The 21666-nt window shown below is 38.2% G+C and overlaps 1 protein-coding gene across 3 annotated transcripts in view; it reads left to right on the plus strand.

Moving 5' to 3' along the window:
• Positions 1-21666, plus strand: part of grid2 (glutamate receptor, ionotropic, delta 2) — a 227426-nt gene that overhangs the window by 14777 nt on the left and 190983 nt on the right. For all 3 annotated transcript variants that reach the window (XM_044373896.1, XM_044373897.1, XM_044373898.1), the window contains exon 2: positions 2731-2936. In XM_044373896.1, coding sequence (XP_044229831.1) covers positions 2731-2936 — 206 coding nt within the window. The remainder of the gene's footprint in view (positions 1-2730; positions 2937-21666) is intronic.

Below are 21666 nucleotides of genomic sequence, written 5' to 3' on the forward strand. Positions count from 1 at the left end.
TAAAGATGCTTTTAAGTTAATAAAAAGCAAATGTAGCACACACATTCTACTCTCTATTGTGCAAACAAATGTAAAACATGTACATCTGTAATGCATGCACATATATGCACAGACATACACATAGGTGTGTTGCTACTTTAAACTCTGTTGTAAACAGATTGGCTGCCATGCTGTTGTCTTCCAGACTGCATATGTAATGCAGGGTTTCCGTCAGTGTATTGCAAGCCCAATGGCCCACCGGGCCTGAGTTAACCCCCCATCAGGCCTAAGCATCAGGGGATTTCCTAAAAATGTATTTCAACATGTTTTCTAACTAAAATGTGTTATACAAGTAGTGTAGCTCCAGAATAGCTCAGCACTCATAGCAAGTGTGCGGTTGAGAGATAGGGAGAGCGCGTGTGAGTAATGGTGACCAGTGATCACTGCTGAGAACCAGAGCCAGAGCTGCTTGCCTGCCATCGGAGAGAGACACAATGAGAGCAGGCTGAGCAGGCAGAGAGCAGGAGAGTTTCTGCAAAAACAAGCACCGAGACCCAGAGAGACATGAGAGCAGCTGCTCGCTAACAACTACGTGTGTTAACAGCAGAGAGCAGGAGGGAGGACAGACGTCTCACTCCACTACTCTGTGCTGCGACTCTACAGCTGCTCCATGGTCATGGAGTAGACACTTTCAGCTTATAATTGTACTGTCCGTCATCCGACTAATTATTGACAACACGTTCAGTAATTTACAAACTAGAGCTTGTTTTATTTGATGAATGTCGACACTGATAAGCGAAAATGAACTGAATGGGTTTTATTTCTATAAAAAAAACGACAGTGAGGGTGTTGGGCAAGTAATGTTATTGGTGCCTGAACATGGTGTCTCTCCTCTTAATACATTGTTAAACCTCCAAAATTTCCCATTGATGCAATCACACTACCAGCCTCAGGCCTTAACAAGTCTAATCAATCTTGTTAATTGCTCCTCCATGACACTGGCAATGACGGTGGTGTCATTCGTTTTCCATATCAAATATATCATTAGGTAGTTGCTTTACATAACCACACAGACAGACACACACACACACGCACTCACATCCTCCGACATCATTAGCAGTGGTCTCAACCAAAGTGCCTTAATTAGGATTACCTTGACCTGCTATGTACCTCATTAAGAATAGAAAAGTCCAGCCAGTGAAACTACTGACACCAGCATCCTGCTTTTGTGATCATGCAAAAATAACTCTTAATATACTGTAGATAATTACAGTGGTTTGGTGCTTTAATCGAAAACTTAACAATGTCATGAGTTACTTGTTCTCTCAGTGTCCCGGCAGGAATATATAGTGGATTCAGAAAAAGTGGGACACTTTTCATTGCTAATGCACCCATTCTAACAGCACAGATATTAAACACAACAGAAGAACCTCTTCCCTATTTGATTGTTCAAAGTGAAAAAGTGAAAGTTAACAAAAGCCAACTAAAGTCTGTTTTGAGTCACATAAATAGTATTAAAGCACCCATGTAAGACTGAAAAAGTGTGGTCCAAATTATTAGTTATGGGGGGCCATGTCAGAATTCAGCTGGAGAAAGCTAGTGGCCATACAGTTTTTGTAGTTTACCCGTTTTATTTTGGTCTAGCAGTTGATAAGATTGAATGTCATCAGCATAGTGGTGATAGCAACCTTGTATTTTAAAATACAAGATTGACAAGGATTTGACCAAGATGAAGCATGTATTGGGAGAAAAGAACAGGCCTAGGACGGATCCTTGAGGAACCCCACAGAGGATACAAGCTACAGAAGAACTCAGGGTCAAGTTTCCATGTGTGGGGTTAGAGATGAACCATTGAGATATCCAGCCAAATTAATAAGAAATAAGGGTCAACTCTGTGCCAGTACATAGGACTAAAGAGTGAACTCCTTGTGTTTTTACTGCTACAACTACATTATGCAGTCACACACACACACACACACACACACACACACACCTACTGTATACTCGATACACACATAAATTGTGTAGACAAGGTCAGACTCATACATTCCAGACTCAACAGGCACACATGGTGTCTGTACACTCTGGCATGCACACATTTGCTTTCATACCCACCCACAAACACACTTTTCTAGAACTGATTTAATTATCTGTCGCTTACTGTAACTTTAATGCTGGTGTATGTCTGTTGTGTTGATAGTTTTGTCTATCAGTATCAATAGACCAAAGTATCTGCATCAACAGACTTTTCTGGCAAAAACATATGCCTCCCACTTTTAGTGAGTCACCACCACACGCTTTTGTCTTCATGTCTGTGTTTTTGCCTCGTTCATTCGAGTTTCTAGAAAGAAGGGTATTCGGTTCTGACAGATGGATTGTACTTACAAAAAGAGCCTTAGCTCATATTAATACAAAGAAGGATCAAATCTGAGTAATACAAAAGCACTGATAGCAAGGAATCACTGCCAGCGAGGGCTCATGAAATAAAATATTTACTGAGTCTATTCATGCAGAGAGAGATAACAAGTCAGCAATAGAATACAGTGTACAATGATGAGTGATGGTCTTAAGATTTGTTCTAAATATGTGTATATGTGCAAGTGTATGTGCAGTACTATATGCCTGTTTTTCATTGGCCATCCATAGTGTCTGGTATTTTTCTGCACCATACTTGCAGAACAATACATACAGTATGTCCCATTTAAAGGGAAATATGTAGTGACCTTTGTCCCTCCATTTCTCTTTCTCCAGATATCCGTGGTATTGAGGATTTCCTGGATCGGACCTCTCAGCAGGGAATGGACGTGTCCCTTCAGAAGGTGGAATCTAATATCAACATGATGATCACCAGTCTGTTCAGAACTATGCGAGTGGAGGAACTGCATCGCTACAGGGATACACTACGCAGAGCGGTGCTGTTCATGAGCCCTGCGACTGCCAAGGCTTTTATTACTGAGGTAAGGAGTGTGCTTTTCAGTCCCACATTTTGCAGTTAATAAAAGTAAAAAACACCACAGGAGAGCAAGGTTTTTATTAAGTCAGAAATCTTAAACTTTAAAATCCCTTTAAGATGCAGTAACTTTTTTCTTTTTGTTGGGAGGCTAGCATGTCTTGTGCAACTAAATTCATTCAGGCAGAAATACAAAAGAATTGTGTTAGTTAGTGCAAGAATTGATTTCTTGATCATCTAACTTAATACATCAGCACAGCAACTTATCTTCCAGAGGAAAGAAAGAGACACTAACGTGCACAACTATGGTTAAAAGAAAACAAAATCATCAGATAGACTACAAAACACAAAGCCAGGATCTGCCTTTTTAATATAGTATTGCATTATATACAGACTCGTCAGAACTCAGTTTTCTACAGATACAGTGTATAGAACACAAAAGTCTTGGTTTTACTTGACAGTTGTGTATTTTAGGCTATTACATGTGTTTTAAAAGGCATTTCTTCTCAAATGGCCACATATGTATGAATCATGCCATCAGACTCATGGATGTTTTCGCTGACTTAAGTAATCCTCTTTATGTTTCTCCCAATTAACCAAATCAGCAAAATTACAGCAGCAGTTCCTTTCAAGTCCAATTTAGTATTATTCATGATGCCTTGAACATGGCATGGCACTCATAAAAATTTACATTGAAGATAGGGAAATTGGTCTCCCTGTGTCTCTCTGTCAAGTCAAGTTAAGTCAAGTTAAGTATTTGTTTAGGGTGCACAGTCACACACAATGATTTAAATAGCACACAGTACACACACACATACATGTATATATATATATATGTATATATATATATATATATATATATATATATATATACACACACATATCTTAAACTTTACATATTTCTTTACCAATATGTTTCAACTGCCCCCTTCCCACACTTACACACGTACTCAAACACACACTCACACACACTTTGTCACCCCCTACAGTCCTGCTCTTTATCTCTGCAGAAGACAATTAGGGGAGTTCCTTTTGCTCTTATACATAAATGATATGGAGGTCATGGTTGAAAGCAATAGGCTCTAGCATTAGTTATGAATTCATAATTTGAAGTGGTAGGATGGGGCTTAATCCCATGTGTCATGTTCTCATCTCAGTTTAATTAAAAGTGACCTCGGAAAGAGCAATCACAATCTAATTTGGTTGGAGGCGTGACAGGGAGGGGGTGAAATATGGGGTGTTATTGTGAGTCTGTGAGTGTGTTAGTGTCAGTATTTGTGTTTAATTGCACTTCTGTGGCTATGTGTGAGTGTGTACATGTAGTCCTAGCCTTGGAAGTGTAGCACAGAAACACACTGAAGTCAGTACGGTGTGCTGGCCACAGGACTATGACAATGTGTCTCAAGGTCTTGCGCACTTTGAACGTGCTATGGAAATATTTAAAGCTGAGTGATTTTTGACCGCTAGAGAGCAGAAGGACTCCAAAACAAACTTACCCTAAGTAAGTATGGAAGGTCAAAGCTGAGCCAGAAAATCATTCTACACAGTCCAATCAACATTTACGAACTACGGATTCAGAAATTATTTAAATACTGGCTTTTACAATGTTACAATTTCATTTGGCTTTTATCCAAAGTAACATACACATGAGAGTTAATGCAACACAAGCAAGGATCTAGCCAGGAGAGAATAATACGAGTAAGTACCATAAAGCTAAGTTCAGGTTCAGGAGGACATAGGTGCCAACAGACAGTGTATAGAGGCAATGTATAGAGTGCATAGAAGCTTTATGTTCTCTTTCAAATAAGTGTTGTGAAAGTGTTGTGTGATCGTCAGAATGCTTGTGTCCTTGCACTATTGGACTCCTCTCTAGCAATATTGTAGCATCCTCATATCTTATTAGTGAAGTCAATAAAATGCTATAATAACTGACCTAACTATAACCAACTATAATACACTACAGAAATAAGCTCCTGTTTGTGTGGAGCCCACTTCATCTATAATTCCCTGCAGGTGCATTGTTTTCCTTATAGGGGATGCTACAGTAGAATTGACACCACTTTATCTTTTGTATTTGTTTTATTTGTGTTACAAGTTAAACCAGCATTATTTTCACATGAAGCCAGTTCTGTATGAGACACACATAAATAATAGCTTTGAAAACAATAATTAAGGTTTTTTTTTTAGTCCAATTTCACCAACATGGCAAAACTCGAATAGATCGTGGTCATTATCTGTGTCCGTTTACACAGGATTTACCTCACTGACCACCCCAAAACAGCAGGCACTGGTTTTAAACAGAAAATAAAATAAAAATAATAAAGTCTAAAAATAATAAGGTCTCTGATGAAATGAAAAAAAAAATACTGAAAAAAAGACTCAAAACAATCAGAAACTGGTGATTGAATGCATCCTCATTATCACTCATTCATTTGTTCTGTGAGATCTGATCTACAATAGGTGTGGCAAATTGCTTTAGCTATTATATAATGTGGAAGTGTCTGCCTCCATTTCAGTGTGTGACTGGAACTCAAATTAGTTTTCAAGAGTTTTTCTCTCTCTCCTTTGGGAAGGTTGACAAAGCAGTCATTTAATCTAATTTAGTCAGACATCGAGTGGAGAGGGGTTTCTGAGATGAAGTGTCGGGAGATGGTAAAGATTGGTGGATAAGATTGATGATCGCATCTCTCTCTCCTTCTCTCTCTCTCTCTGTCTCTATCCTTGGAAAGATGGTGAGGGAGAGACAGATACGAGGACTGAAAGACAGACACAGACAGGCAAAGAGACATGCAGAGACACACACACGCATACAGAGAGAGAGATGGCTGGGACCCTTTTTTTTTCTCTATCAGTTATTTGTGAGGTCATTTGTCAAAGAGAGTACCTCCCATCCAGATGCATTAGGCCCTGATATTAGATGTGAACAGAAATCTGTTCCAAACATACTGGAGGGAGGAGGGAGAGAAAAAGCAAGACCTAAACCTAAACCAAGTAGTGCTATTGCATAAACCTAACCAAATGTTTGCTAAAGTGATGACAGGCAGTTTTGGATAGTCACAGATTATGTCGTCCCACCAACAAGGGCATCAGATCAAAAACGCCTCATGTTCAGGAGGGCAGTGACAGATAAATTTTATCATTTTGTTCGGATGATAAAATGAAGCAATTCAAGAATGGAGAATGATTAAAAACAGAGTGTAAGAACTGGAAGAAATGAAATGAATGAACAAAATAAGGAACAAAGTAATCAACATATAAAGGAGGGATTTGGATGAGGGTAGATTTGGTGAACAAGCACGTAGTGTAATTTGTTATAAATTGCCAACAGGGAGGGGTAAATCTCTGCTTATTCTTTCTTTAGCCGCTGTGACAAGTCCTGGGTTAATAACAGTCTGCACTTGTTGATTGTGTGCTAATAACTATGTTTGAAGACAGAGCTAGTGTGTGATTTCTAATCAATTTTATGAGGATAAAAGATTCAAGTTCATGTGTAACATTTTTGGGAGGGGAGGGGGAGTGTGCTACCTGAATTTAAAGAACCGGTTTGTAAGATTTAGGGGGATCTATTGGCAGACATACTGGCAGAAATGGAATATAATATCCATAAATATGTTTTCATTATTGTATAATCCCATGAAAATAAGAATTGTTGTGTTTTCATTACCTTAGAATGAGCCCATTGTATCTACATAGGGAGCGGGTCCTCGTAGCCCGCCATGTTGCACCACCGTGTTTCTACAGTAGCTCAGAATGGACAAACCAAACACTGGCTCTAGAGAGGGCATTTCACGTTTTTTGTGAGTTTCGCAGCAACTGTAGGTTCTCCTGCATGCTTGGAAGGGGAGGGGGAAGGGAGGGATATTCAGTTGGTTTCAATCTGCAACCTCACAGCTAAATCTTACACACTGGGTCTATTAGAGACAGATTCTCTTAGACAGACAGATTGACTAACACAGTGACTTATGTTAGTTGATGGCCGCATCTATAAAAGAGTTCACAAGGAACACTGTTAATGTAAGGAAGAACGGTTTTGAGCCATACCCTGATGGCAGATAAGAGTTATCTTGAGCATGTTGGCCCATCTCTCCCTTATTGTGACTTTATTGTGAGTCTCTGTCCTTGCTTTTCTGTGATTTGTGGGTTTTATGTCCTTGTTTTGATGTGAGCCCAGTGGGAAATATAGGATTGTCAGCAGAATGTCTTCCACCATGTACATCCATGTTTTTTACCACACAAGCACATAGATGTACACTCAGGACCAACATGCTCATTAAATTCCCTGCATTATTTAACATTTTCTTGCGCTGTTGCCTATTTTTTTCAGTCTAGTACATGTGGGTGAGTGCCAACAAGAGTACATACATCTCCCTATTCCGCCCACTTCATGTAGACAGGAGAGCAAAGTGGGTTTCTTGCCCTGGGACCATTGTCTTATTAAAAATATTACTTGTCATGAGTTATGAATGGATTCCCTGGACTTCCTCAGCTTGTAAAGGACCAATAACATGATGAATTTAAAAAAATGAAAATCATTCCAATTGCTGCTGTGAGGTTTTCTCGTGGTTTAGACGCTTAGTTATTGGACCACGAAGCAGAAAAAAGAGGTAATATACAGTAATCCTATAGCATTGGTATAAAGTCATACATATTCACACTCTAACAATGAATTATGCATAAAACCTACACATAGTGACTATGATCTTGCTGTGTGGGTGATATATTGTTGGGACAATAAGAGTGACTGCAGTTTATGGTACTGGAAAGGACGATGAATGGCATTTCTAAATTTCGGCATTGTCAATGCCTAATAGCATTTGAGGAGAGTATTACCAATGAATCCTATAGTACACCAAGAACAAACCGCAGAGAATATTACTTACAGCGTGCTGCCAGCAGAAGAGCAGCCATTTTACATGCTTTCATTTGTAAGACAACAGACACCGTTGACGATGTATTTCTACAAACACTGCTTTGTCCGTTTGTGTTTCAGTCAATGCTTTTTTCTTTCTACTCATACATTTTCTTGGCAGAAGTAGTGTCAAATAATGAGTGAATGAATGTTATACGCACAAAAGTATTAGTATTCGGAAATTAGACGAAATTGCCATGACTCAGAGTTTACTCAGCCAGAATTAGTCTTCTGTTTATCTCTTTCTCTCTCTTGTACACAAACACATACACACACACATATGCAAAGAAGTGGAAAATATGAATTTTGCCATTTGATCTCAAAGCGTTAAAGTTTTAAAACGATGCCATTTTGAGACTATTTTCTCTTTAACTGACATTTCTTACTTGAAGGACCATCAAACGAGCTGGAGATTATTCCAAAGATGACAGATGTCGCAAATGAAACATGAAGGGAAATATTTTGTGTAAGACATGTTGAATAATGTATTCAATGAATACGGCTGTATCCACTGCAGAAGTTTTTGCCTAAGTAAAGCCTGCACTCATCACTGTCCAATATCTTTTTCCTGACGAAAAGAGCCAGAGAATGTTCAAATTATAAAGATGGTATTAATGTTTGACACAGACAAAAATGATATCAAGTATATGGCATGCAGGAAAGACAAGAGTATATATAGTCTATTTGTACGTTTAGACATTCTACATAATAAGAAAACACCAGCATATACATTTAAATACATCTTGGATCGGCTGTTTTCTTGCTGCGGCTTAGTCACTTCATGAATTGTAAAACCAACCTGGGACAGCTTGCTTTTTATTTATGTCTTTCTGATCATGTCCTAGGTCTGTTTAATTCTTCTTTTGCTGACAGTTCCCCAAACTCACAGAAACGGTACATAAAGGCGTTGTGATCTATGCTCCTCTCCTCTATCAGGAATAGCCTGGAGAAAAAGCATTTTGAACTTAGGGAAGTTTCTTTACTTGGTGGGTGGAATTTTGTTGTTACAGTCAGGGTGGGTGGCTCTGCTGGGAGCTATGTTTCAAAAAAGCTGTTGTCATAGCTTCAGGATTTGTACTTTTTCTGTTGTTTCTTTCTCTCTCGGTTTCTCTGTCTCTCACACCAGTACCTCTAGCTTTTCTTAAGCTTTTTTTGTTGATTAGTGTCAGTTTAAACTGTAGCGCATCACCCCGCTTAGTATCTACTGGCTATATTGCACTGATTGCCAGGTACAAACTTTCCCTGTCTGCCTAAACCCTATAGCAGTTCCTGCAAAGTAACAGAACCACCAGATGAAGAAAAATTCAAATCTGAAGTAAGCATATCAGTCAAAGCTACACATTAAGTTTAACACCAGTGAGCAGTATGTCTTGCTTTGATAGAGGTCTGACATTCAAGGTTTCATCTATGAGTGTCTACAACAGCTGCGCCAAAGAGAACAAATAATTAATGCCCGAATAGCAGGTGCATTGCAAGTGGAAAATGTGTTTACTTGCAAGGACAACAGTCCAGACACGTATGACATGGCATGCCACACACACAAAGACCGAGAGGGAAGAAAAGACTCAGTTGCTAAAAATAATGTATTTGTCGGAGAAGAAATGTCACATGCTTTTGTACACAGACACAATTTTGTGTCACAAAATGTACAGTATGTTCGTGGTTATATTAATTATGTCAAATGGATTTTTGTCATTATGTGGGATCCAACAATCTGACATTAACCCGCGTCAAATACATGTATTGTTAAATATATTTGTTAATCCATTCAGGAACCCACAGAATATTGTTTTAATATATCTTTGACCAAACTTTATCCTTTCCTCCCTCATCACCAGCACCACAAAAAACATCCTTGTACACATGCTAACATACATCCTGAACACAATCATGCAAATGCAATCACTCACTGAGCCAGAAATAGTATAAATGGTGCTGCTGATAGTATTCAAGTCAAGATTGTTTGTCTATTCAAAGGTCTGTTTTTGCAAATAAACATAATGTTTATATATTTTATTTAGTTCCAGAGTTAAACTTATTCAAAAACTACACCCTTCACTACTTAGTCTGGTGGAATACAATCTGAAATTAAAGCTGCAAGCAGTGATGATCAAGCCCTCGCTCCTTCACACATGCTGGGATGTGCTGCAGATGAAGTGTTGTAATTGCAGAGCAACATGATACAGCAATACATTTACCAGAGGGCATCTGACATGGATATACATTTTCATGAATATTGGACATTGCATGTAGGAGATAATTATCACTTCCTGTGTCCACTAATGGTGCTAAAGAACCACCACTAATTATATGTCATGTTGCTATATATCATGTGTAGACCACACCATGTAATTTTCATGTAAATCGGATGATGTTTGTGAAATAAGACTGATTACCTGTCAGTAGGTGGTGCTATCAAGTTTCAACACTCGAGTACCCCTAACATCTCAAAAATGCTAAAAGTAATTAGGGGGCGCCATAGAGTCAAAATGCCATGCCCAAGCCCAATTGTGATACTAATTGAAATATTTAGTAGTTCGAACATAGTTGCAAAGTTTTGTGTGTTTTCGTGCATCGTAAAGGCTTCAAACATTTGTTTGTAAAATTAAAATTGACACACAAAATCCAAAATGGCTGACTTCCTGTTTAGTGAAAAAAATTGAAAAAATATGTTTTGTGTTGAAAATAATGGTAGAAATGAACCCACTGAATTTCATGCACATCAAAGAAACTTTGTTCCAAAATGGCCTTGGTATTGGGGGTGCTATGGAGCCCTCTGGCCACACCTGAGCACGCTCGTGCTCGAGCCCTAAATATACAGCTATTTTTGTAGATTAGGTTATATTTCCAATGCATGATACTCTATGATTTTTAATGGCCTTAATAACGCTTCCTACTCATTAGCCTAGAGGGAAGGAACCCAAAATATAGAGATACCCCTACTGGAGGTAGAACAAAGCACAACAATGTTTTTCATGTTGTGCAAAATAAAGCCAGGCTGAATGGGAGATGATACATCCGAACTCATGTAATTTCATAATGCAAGCTCTGATTGATCCCAAGTTTGGTGTGAGAGTGGGCAGAGGATTCTGCTACATGGCAGAAAAACAGAATGTGAATATCTCGATGCACTGAGGAAATACAGTACTACAAACACAGAAGTACAATAAGCGGAAATATCACATATGAGGGTCTATGATGAATGTGTTCATTTACTTTACGGCGGCTTCGGCTGGGATAGTCCCAGAAGCATGGTTTTTATGTCTTCTCTGGCAGTCACTAATTATCTCAACTCATATCTGCTCATTTGGGAAAAGGCTGGCGAACGAGATTTTTCACAAATACAACCAGAGAATGTTTTTTAAATGAGTAAACATGCTTCATTGATCCACTTCAGATTAGGATAGAGTCTTACTTCTACTTTTGTGTGTGTGTGTGATTACATGGCCTTCTTTATTTAAGTTGCATATGATGAAACAGGTCAAAGAGTCACCACATTTCTTGGTGACCACATGGTGAGTTAGTTATTAGTATTTTATTTCTTTGCTCCGAAGGGACATATAAATATTTATATAGATTTAGAAAAAATGTAGTGAGTAGTTTGCACAGCTTTAAACAAACTTTGTGGCTATAGAGAGCTGAAGTCATGAGGTCACGTCAGCTTAGCCTGTGTTCCACTAGCTTCTGTAACTCAGTGCAATTTCTCATTTAGCTTTTCTTTCAACAGTCTTTCTCACAAAATGAAGCATGTTCCAGGGGTTTACTTTCCATATTCTAAGACTGCTCAGTATCCACTACAGCAATTGCTATCAGAAATTTAAACCTTTGTTATTTTTACAAAATTAAAAAAGTTTTCGTTGAGGGCACAGAAAAAACTCCAGCCCCATTAAAATAACAAGCGACAGCAAAGGTACTTACATCACCGTAACTTGGTCTCCTTCATAATTTTCACCTGCAGCAAACACATGCAGGTACCTCTTTGTAGTTCATCCCATATTATGTGATGAGGTAAGAATGACATTTCATATTTCTATCATATTTTATGCAAACAAACAGTTCAAGAAAGCTCCACTTAATCAGCATCTGTGCAGTGGTTACTATAGGAGTGATGACAGAAATTGGCATTCTGGATGGCTGTGTGGATGTTCTGTGATTGGTTTACCCCCTCTCTTTGATGTGCGCATTGTACGGTATATACTACATTTTGCTGTTAAAGCTTGATCAAACAAGAAGACAAAATAAGCATTTCAGATGTCATAGCTGGCCTTGAATGAATTGATCAATTTAACATAATGTTGTGGGTCGTGGAAGAAACACAGAAAGATTGTGAAATGAGAGATTTAGTGAGTGCAATATCCAGGCCAAGAGGGGAGGCATTGAGACATAAGCCACAATGGACTTTGGTAGAGGATGTTTCTGGTTACACATCTCAGACTGGTGCTCCATTGTCAGTTCAGCCAATTTCTGCTCAAATGCCAAAAAGCAATTGTTCCCTGCCTTTTGATTTCAATGAAGACAGCACAGATGAGATAGGAAAACAGAATCTTTAACATCACCACACATCTTGTCTACACTCGGAGCACTTATTATACAGAAGACAGCATTATCCACAATATAACATCAAACATGCCTACAGGTATTGTGAAGAAGCAAAACTCAAAGATATTCTCTCTTATGTGTGAAATCTGTCTTATGCAGAGCAATTTCCTTGGTCATGGGCAATTTTTGTACAGATCTGATCACCTTTTAAAATACATTTTAATTCATTCTCTGCAATCATCCCTGAGGGGTCCGGATTAGCAGGCTTCTGCTGCTAATGGAGCCTTAAATCAGATGTTCTGATTCTGCCCTGCTCCACTGCCATTGATGAATATGTATTTTCTCATCAACACCCTGTGCATGAATTTTCCACAATTTATAATGAATTGCCTCTTATTCATTTTGGTCCCAAGGGCCATGAAATATATGCCTGTGAAAGACAATGTGGGCTGTCAGTTACAGTCAAAAAACTGAATTTTCTGCAGGACACATTTTATATTATGTTGTATTATATTATATTATATTATATTATATTATATTATATTATATTATATTATATTATATTATATTATATTATATTATATTATATTATATTATATTATATTATATTATATTATATTATATTATATTATATTAAGAATAAAAAAGAGATGTTAGTTTGCAATCAGAAATATAAAAGACAAAAGTAAAATCTAATCCTCTTAATCCTAACATTCTGTCAATGTGAACCATTCTCTCTTGTCTTATTTCAGACTATTTTAATGGCTCAGTCTTCTGTAGTATTGTACTTCATACTTGGTATATCTTGATTTAATAACTTTGGTGTAGATTTAAATTGGCTGACTGATAATTGTTAATTATGCTGAGTACTCTTACATAAAGAATCATTGTATCTCGGGACTATTTGATTAAATGTCAATGTCTTTCAACATGGAGGGAAGTTGGAGAAAATTCAACAAGGAAATGATGCTGTGGTTCAGTGTGGTTTAATTCAATCTTCAATATGCTGTCATTTTTTTTTCTCTTTCTCTGTGCTTCCTCTTTTTCTTTTGCTTACTGAAACGTGAAGGCCAACATTTTTTGCCATTCTCAGTCTGCATTTAACTTTTACTGAACTTTTCCCTCATTAACCACTCAGCTGTAGAGTGCAGTTGGCTGGGCAGGCATTTTCAGAATAAATTGAAGGGTACAAAATGACAGTGATTAACATGATGATCTGCAGGTAGTTTGACTGAAATCCTTGACTTGTTGAAACTTTGTTCATCTTGGCGTTACACAGATCATGCGTCATTCCTTTGACGTCTTTGCTTTGGTGATGGAGCATGAGGAGCAAATGTTGACACTTGTAATTACAGGATGTGATGAAGGTGTAAAATGGAAGGGAGGAGTTTATGATGGAGTGACATACAGGGAGAAGGTGGACAGAAGGATACTGATATAAAAAGAGATGATGGACAAAGTGGCAGGTTGAGTTGGGAAACAAAGAGGAGAAGGCATTAACAGATATTAGAGTGTCTTCAAATACATTTAAATTGATAAATGTTGTGACTTATTTTACAAAATTTCTAAAACGGATAGACTTCCTATCAGCTACAATACAAATTGCTCTGGGTTTTTGAGTTTATCCCCAATTAATACTCACATGCATGGCTCAGACCTTTCTGAACTTGAAATTTGTATTCATCCCTTAGTGGAGGGCAGCAGAAAAGTGATTTAGAGGGGCAAGGCGGAAAGGAGGGATAGATAAAGAGACATAGGTGGGTGATGTAGACCTTTAAGGGTGAAAATGTTAAGAGAATGAATGGAAAAGGTAAAGAGACGTGGTGATGGGGAGGAAGCAGATGAATACTATTTCCTAGAGGAAGCACACAGTGCAAAAAACAAAAACAAAAATCGATGAAACAGGATGAACACACACAAGCAAATCTGTCCTCCAGAGCGAAGCGCTGCGTCTTGATATTTAAGAGGCTCTACTTTCTGTAAAGTGGCATTTAGACTGTGACATCAAACTCACACACACACTTACACATCAATCAATAGCTCTAACATGTATTAATCCTTGAAAGCACACACACACACATTTGTGTAGAAGGTATCCAGGCCAAACTGGCATTAATAATAGCATCACAGCAGATTAAATGTTTTATTTGTCTTAATATCAGGACATTTTCAGAATCTTTCAAATGAACAAAATGACAAAAGTCTCCCTGACAGTAATCTACATGATATTTTTGTCTCTTAAGATGGTTACTGTGTCAGATTAAGAGATCATAGTCATACGTTCTTGCCATTACTTAGCCTGAGAGACATAGCAGACTGTCCTTGGACTTCGACTAATCATACTGTAGCAAGCTGCCTTTGACTCTGGAAGATTTCAGGAAAGTGCCAGGGACCGACTTCACTGTTCTACCAGCAACGCCAACAATGAATGTTTATGTATACACTCACCGGCCACTTTATTAGGTACACCTGCACAATCTATTGCAATCCAATATAACAGCTCTTCCATAAATTCTACTTTTACGAAGCTTATATATTTCAGGTTTTGTTGACATTGTCAAAAAGGTGATAATTCTACTTTATGTTTATTATTGAGGTTGTAGTGGGTGGAGGTGGTGGTGTACTGGAGTGCATTAAATTGAAAAGTGTTCCTAATATTTTGCTCCCCTCGTGTATGTTAATGGGGTGGAGTATGGGGTGAGTGTATAATGATGGTTTTATGAATGAAAAGTGCAGCTGAAAGCTTTCATTGTCACTGGGCTTGTCTGTATTTTTCCTTTCCATTCTGAAGAAATAAGATAAGTGTGTAGGTGCAGAGCATACATTAAATGTGTAGAGGGTGACATTGCACCTACAGGTGTAATTAATCTGGTTTAATGCTCCTTACCAGAGGGCGATAATCAAATGACTGCAGGTTCACTGAAATAAAGTGCAACATCATTTCTCTTTGGCTTCAGTGTGTGCACTTTGGCTTTACAGCTGTGCACAGGGGAGCGCTCCGTGCTTCAAAGGATCAACATTAGAGAACATGTGGTAGAAGTTGTCAGAATAAGTGAGAAAATGCACAAAAGTTCTGATATGCTAGTCTTCTTGTCGTGACTTCAGAAGAATGTCTTCCAAGGTGAAACACTGAATGAAAAAAAAAGAGCTGGTGTCATGCCAGATGTTGATTTTCATTCTCAAAGCCCCATGTCTGATTGTTCAAGCCATTATCAGGCTGATATCATTTAGTCTGAGCTCACAGTAATATGACAAAACAAGCCTAATTAGGCTTACATCATACATGTGCTGTGTGCATATACATGCATCCACAAAAAACAGACACACACACCTAGAAAGAGAGAGAGAGAAAGAGAGAGAGATAGCATTATTTGCCTTTCACTTTCCAGTGGAGTTAAAAGGGCACTTCAAGGGCTTGGCTTTAGTTCTCTCCTTGAACTTTATCACCAGACAGAGGTGGCATTATGGTCTTATCTCAACAAACAGGATGTGTGTGTGTGTGTGTGTGTGTGCGTGTGTGTGTGTGTGTGATGTGCGATGACATTAAGGTTTTATCTGTGCACATGGAGCTGGAAGCACAATGATAATAGATCATTACGGTGTGTGTGTGTGTGTGAGCATCAAAGGTTAGAGCTATTGACTGCCACTAGTACAGCCACTAATGGGGATGCCAGTAAGTACTTTAGAGATGATACAGAATCGCGAGCGTGTGTGTGTGTACGCACGTGCATGTGTGTGTTTTTGTGAGAGTGTGTGTATGTGTGTTTGTCATCACACTTTTTTTTTTTGCCAATGGGCTTATCTGTTGTCTCTTTCTCTTCTGCTGTTTCCCCGAGACATACTCAAACACACACACTCCGCCTCACCTACACGCTACTCATGCACTCGACGCCCTACAAGCATCCTTTCGCTTCCTACTACTCCACCGTCATGTTTCCATCTCTATCACTTTGTCTTGCCTTTATCAGTTTACCTGCCTTTGCCCTCACACACACCCGCATGTTCGTTCTTTATGGGTCTTATTACATTATATGAAATCCTTATGTGCACTCACAAATATAACAAAACTATACGTTCTTTGTGGTGAGAGTGTGGTGTTTAGAGACAATAGAATAATTAAATGCCCTCTCTCCATCCTTTCTTTCCTCCCTGCTTCCGCTTTTTTGATCATGGAACATGTTTTGTGTTGTTACATCCTCTAGTAATTCCTGTATTCATCTCTTAATGGGATTTATGCTTCTGAAGATGTATTAGATGTGAAATTGGTATTGTCTTAGCTGAAAGATAGGCAAGACGGAGAGATATAGAAACAGCACATTGTAATCAGAAATGAAAAAGGGCAGTTGCTAGAAGAAAAATGCAGGCAAAAAGAGAGGGAGTACAGTGAGAGAAACAAACGGGGAGATGATCATGGATGGGAGACTCAGGGAAAGACAGACGCAGATAAAAGCATGGCGTGTTTGAATAGAAGCCACAGAGTTGCTGTAAGTACAGTACCTTGCTAACAGCTGACAGTAAAGCAGAAAGCTTCCTTTTCCAAAACCCTCTTACTGTGCATGGCTGAATGGGCACAAACAACATAGTAGCTTTCAAGAGGATAATATTATATCTACACTGTTAATGCATTCTGTTTGGTTTTTTTTACTTAGGGAGGAGATCGGGCAAGATAGTTGCGCAGACGAAGTGTGTGAGTTCTACACCTGAGGCAACAGTTTGGTTTCTTTGTAACCATGAATGCGATCTTTACACTGACAGTGTGGATGGGCATGTTTCATTTCAGTTTTGTACATGGTATTTTTTTTCAGTATCCAACTGTATAAATCCTTTAAATCTTGCAGACTGCAGCTGGAACTGAGAAGTTGTTCATGATGAAAACTGACAACTGTGTTATACTGTGACTATAAACACACACACACACACACAGCAGGGGTTTCCATGGGTCGGAGTGGAAATAGGACTGTGTGTGTGTGTGCGTGTATGTGCAACTGTGCATATTTGCATAGGTGTGTGTATTTATTGTGTGCACAAGTGAGGGCTCACAGTCATTAGTTTTGTGTATGTGTGGGGTCTTTTTTTGTTTGTTTATTTTATTGCTGTAAGTGAAAGTCACCCATTAATTTTCTTTTTTATTGATTAGTCCGTCTGTCACATGTGATATCTGAGACAGCTTGGATTGGATTTTGAACCGACTTGCTGAACACTTAATTTTCACCACTCTATTTCAGCATTTTTCAAAACTGCATTGATTAGTCCTCTTGGAGGGCTGCAATTGCACACCAAAAGCTGGTCCCATATTTGTTACTGATTGGCCCACAAGGGAGGTCGTAATTCATGGACAGGCAGCTCATTTCCTGCTGCCTTGGGGTTTCTTTTTTATCTCACCTCTCTTTTTCTATTTCATCCTCTATTCTCTTCATTCACCTCCACTTTGGTTTCATTTTCTCTTCATTGTTTCCATCATTTACTGTTTGATACAGTGTTGATAACACTGTATTTTTTTCTATCCCCATCTCTCTCTCTCTTGCTCTCAGACTCACAAACATACAAATAACAGCACTTGAACACATGTTTGCCCACTTGCAGACTATGTTATCTCCCTCTCACCCTCTTATCTCTGTAAAAGGGTCAAGGCTCAGGGTCAAATAGGCTCCCTCCCACAGGGCCCAGCAGGAAATAGAGGAATAAAATTATTTGATAATTGGGAGGGCAGAAGATGTAATCTGGCTTTAGGGTCAGTTGATCTATTATCTCATCTTTGCTTGGATTTTGGGGCACAGTACCCCATGGCTTTGGTTTTGTAGAAGGCTCGTTGTGTCAGAGCTGTGTTTAATAACTTATTTATGAAGCGTCCCCCATGCTCTCAGCAAGGGGAACAAGTTCTCCTTTGTGAATGAGTGTAATTGAAATGTCTGATAACATCATTTAATTTGTCTCAGTAGGTACACTGTAGATTCAATGTAGCGCTATTGGTGTATGACACGGTACTTATGCACAGGTAAAGGCTAAAAATGGTTTTGTAATAGAGAATTTTTTTTGCAAAATTGAGCTAAAACCAAAGTGCACTACATCAGCTTTTAAATGGCTTATATCTGTTCCATGCAGCACTGTTTTTGCTGTTTATGTAAATGTAAATAGAAGAAATGTAGAAATGTAGTCTTTATCTTTGAAGAAGATAAAGACTACACAGGTTCGACATTTCCATATGCTACATGTTTATCAAATGATTTAATAGATGGTGCTGGTCAGGAAAGCAGATTGAAAGCTTTAAATCCTGTGACAATCTTCAGCCTCTAAGGATCAATCTATAATTCCCAAATGCTTGATAAATTCAGGCAGATGAGCAAAGTAGTAAATCAAGAGAAAAATCTCAATTTTGATTTATAAACATAGAGTATGTAGCAATGACCGCACCTTTTTAGAAATAGTTTACTGTATGTGTTTGTTGTTGGTATTGTGGTGTGGTGTCTATCCAGATTTTTAGATAATGCATGAAAAAACTCAGATGTGTCTACCTTTATCTTTAAAGTTAAACCATTATGATGCAGTACTTTACTACGTCTTCCTTCTCCTCCCTTGGTGCTGGATTTTACCGTGTATGCACTCATTTAAACTAAAAATTGGCTTATAAGGTTAACATTTTTCCTCTTTTTGAAGAGTTCAATTGGTGCAAAATGGCCACTCAGTATCACAGTGCAGCAAAGGTGATGCTGTAAAGGGTATTAAGTCGGATCAAAACAAGAAAGGCACAATTTTCTCAGAAATACAGTATCAAAACTATCTTAACAAAAGAGCAATATCTAGGAATCAATTATGTTCTTTATTTTATTAATTTTAAATATGTAATTAGTATCTGAATTTCACAGTTTGATGTATTCTCTTACAATATTTCTGAGGCGAGTTCAGATGATTCTATAATGTTAAAGTCTTTTCATCATTTAAAACCAAGAAAAAAAAAAATCTTAATTAAATAGATTTATAATAACCTGAATTATGTCAAGCTACCACTAGCCTCCAGAATTACCTGTAAAACACGAGTGTTCAGTGGGGTCAGCTCCTCCGATGGACAACTTAAGCATATGCTTCAACCCCTGGAGGCCAGATCAGATGTGTAATTGAGGACCATAACAGCTGCTGCTCTCCACCATGTACAGCTGGTTATTCCCTTCATTGCTCACTCACTTTAATGCCAACTCTTCATCCTGTGACACTAATTTGACCCCTCTCTCTCTCCAGTGGTAACTGCTTAATCTCGTATTGTTACTTCAACACTGATTACTTATTCATTTTATGCAAGAGTATGACTTACAGTGACCCTTTATGCAAAAATTGTATGTGCTAATAATCTAAGACTCTTTCAACAGATCCCAAAAGCATAATTTCTGTGAAATTATAATTTATGCATCCACATTAGCAAGGATTTTAAAAATAATGAACTACACTGTTGAACAGCAGCTTAAATTGGAGAACAGGTTAGCACAAGTTACCCTTTTTTTTAACAGTGACAACACCTGAATGGGTTGAATCTTGAAAACCATAAAAATTGAATGTGTTGTGTAGAGATAAACATGTTATCACTGAATACTGAGCAAACGTATCCTAAATAATAAAGTGTTTATCATTTTTTTAATGAAGTGAAGCCTGCGAGCTGGTTCAGGCAGACCAACGTGAGTCACTGTTCCTCTCACACAGCATACTCCCCTCACATGGAACAGATATCCAATGCACCATTATAATCATGATAGTTAACTTGTGCTGTCAGTGCTCCATTTACACTTTGCCGCATGCCTGCTGCCACACCGCCCACTCAAGCTATGCTGTTGCTTGCTGCTACAGCTGCTGCCATTCATATAGTGATTCAAAGGCCTCAATGTTTCCTTGTGGGGAGTGACGGGGTCAGAGCCTTGACGCCAAAGATAAATTCTGTACATATTCTACAATTAGATAAGATACTTCAGGTGAGTTGCCTGAGTGAATTAAATGTATGTTGAGAAAACTGCAGTGTGCTTTGTTGATAGCAGGGAACAGTTGTGTTGCTTTGTTCTTTTGGGTGCAAGTACTGTATATGTCTTTGTAAAATGAACCGTCGCTCCGTTTGTTTTATATATATATATTATTTAGTTATTTTCCTGAGTTTATTTTGTGCCTGATTGAGCCTTTGGTTATGAATCTATACTGTATACAGAGTGGTTTGTGTGTATGTGTGTGCTTGTGTGTATTATTGGCACTTGAAGATAAAGTTATATATGGTGTCATGAACAATTGACCTGTGGTGTACTTCTCATATAGTGCAGTCAGGGAGAGGGGTAGAGTGACAGATGGACCATTGGACTGACTGCAGACGGATGAAAAGAGGTAGAGGAATCATTTTATATTGGGTCAAAGATTAGTCAACCTGGAGAAGCAGAGCTTGCTCACTTCAGCACACTGGTCAACACACGAAAACACACAGACACGCACACACTCATTCTCCCTCTCTATCAAAAACACTCAAGAGTTCATACACAAACGTATACAAACTGTCTTTCTCTCTGCCTGTTGATTCATCCAACTCGCTCACATTCTCACTCAAACAAACACGCACACGGCCAACCTTTTGGGACTTCTCATCTGACCTTGCCAAAGGCAATTTCAGTTGGTATGCTTTCTGACATTTAGGGCACAGGTTAATCTTTTAATTCACCTGTATTCTGCTCTTCTCTGCCCTGTTTTTCTCTGCACTGACATGACCTCTCATCAGTTGGGCTACAGAGGTAATGCGTTTTTTTTTCTTTTTTTGCTGCAGTTGTTGTAAAGATGTTTTACAGAAACTAATAAAAGCCTGTAATTTAAAGATGATTGTCTGTTATTTTGGCTCTTATTTATACTTTTAAAGTTGATATTGCATCAAGATGAGTAAACAGCATTTCTTGGAATTACTGGGCCCTGCACAGATGCATAAAATATCTTAAGTGTACAGCGTCTCATTAAATTTTTATTATTGTAACCCCAGTGACTTTTTTGTGAAGTAGGAGTACATAATATTTAACAAATAGTGCTCTCGGGGAAGGGTTGCATGCAGTGTTAGATAGCAGTGAATTACACTTTATATTCATGGTTAATTATTGTTAGAGTTCATTCTGTTTGGTTAAAATTTACTTCTTAGAAGCCTGCTAACAAAAACAGTTGTATTTTAAGGTATATAGATGTAAAACTGTTGTTCAGCACTTCTGTTTGTCAACTACATTCCTCTATATACAAAAGCCTCCTCCTCATCATCATTATTGTTTAACTGCACAATTATGTATGAAAT

This window comes from Thunnus albacares, chromosome 2 (genome assembly GCF_914725855.1).
Source record: "Thunnus albacares chromosome 2, fThuAlb1.1, whole genome shotgun sequence".
Classification (NCBI taxonomy): Eukaryota; Metazoa; Chordata; class Actinopteri; order Scombriformes; family Scombridae; genus Thunnus; species Thunnus albacares.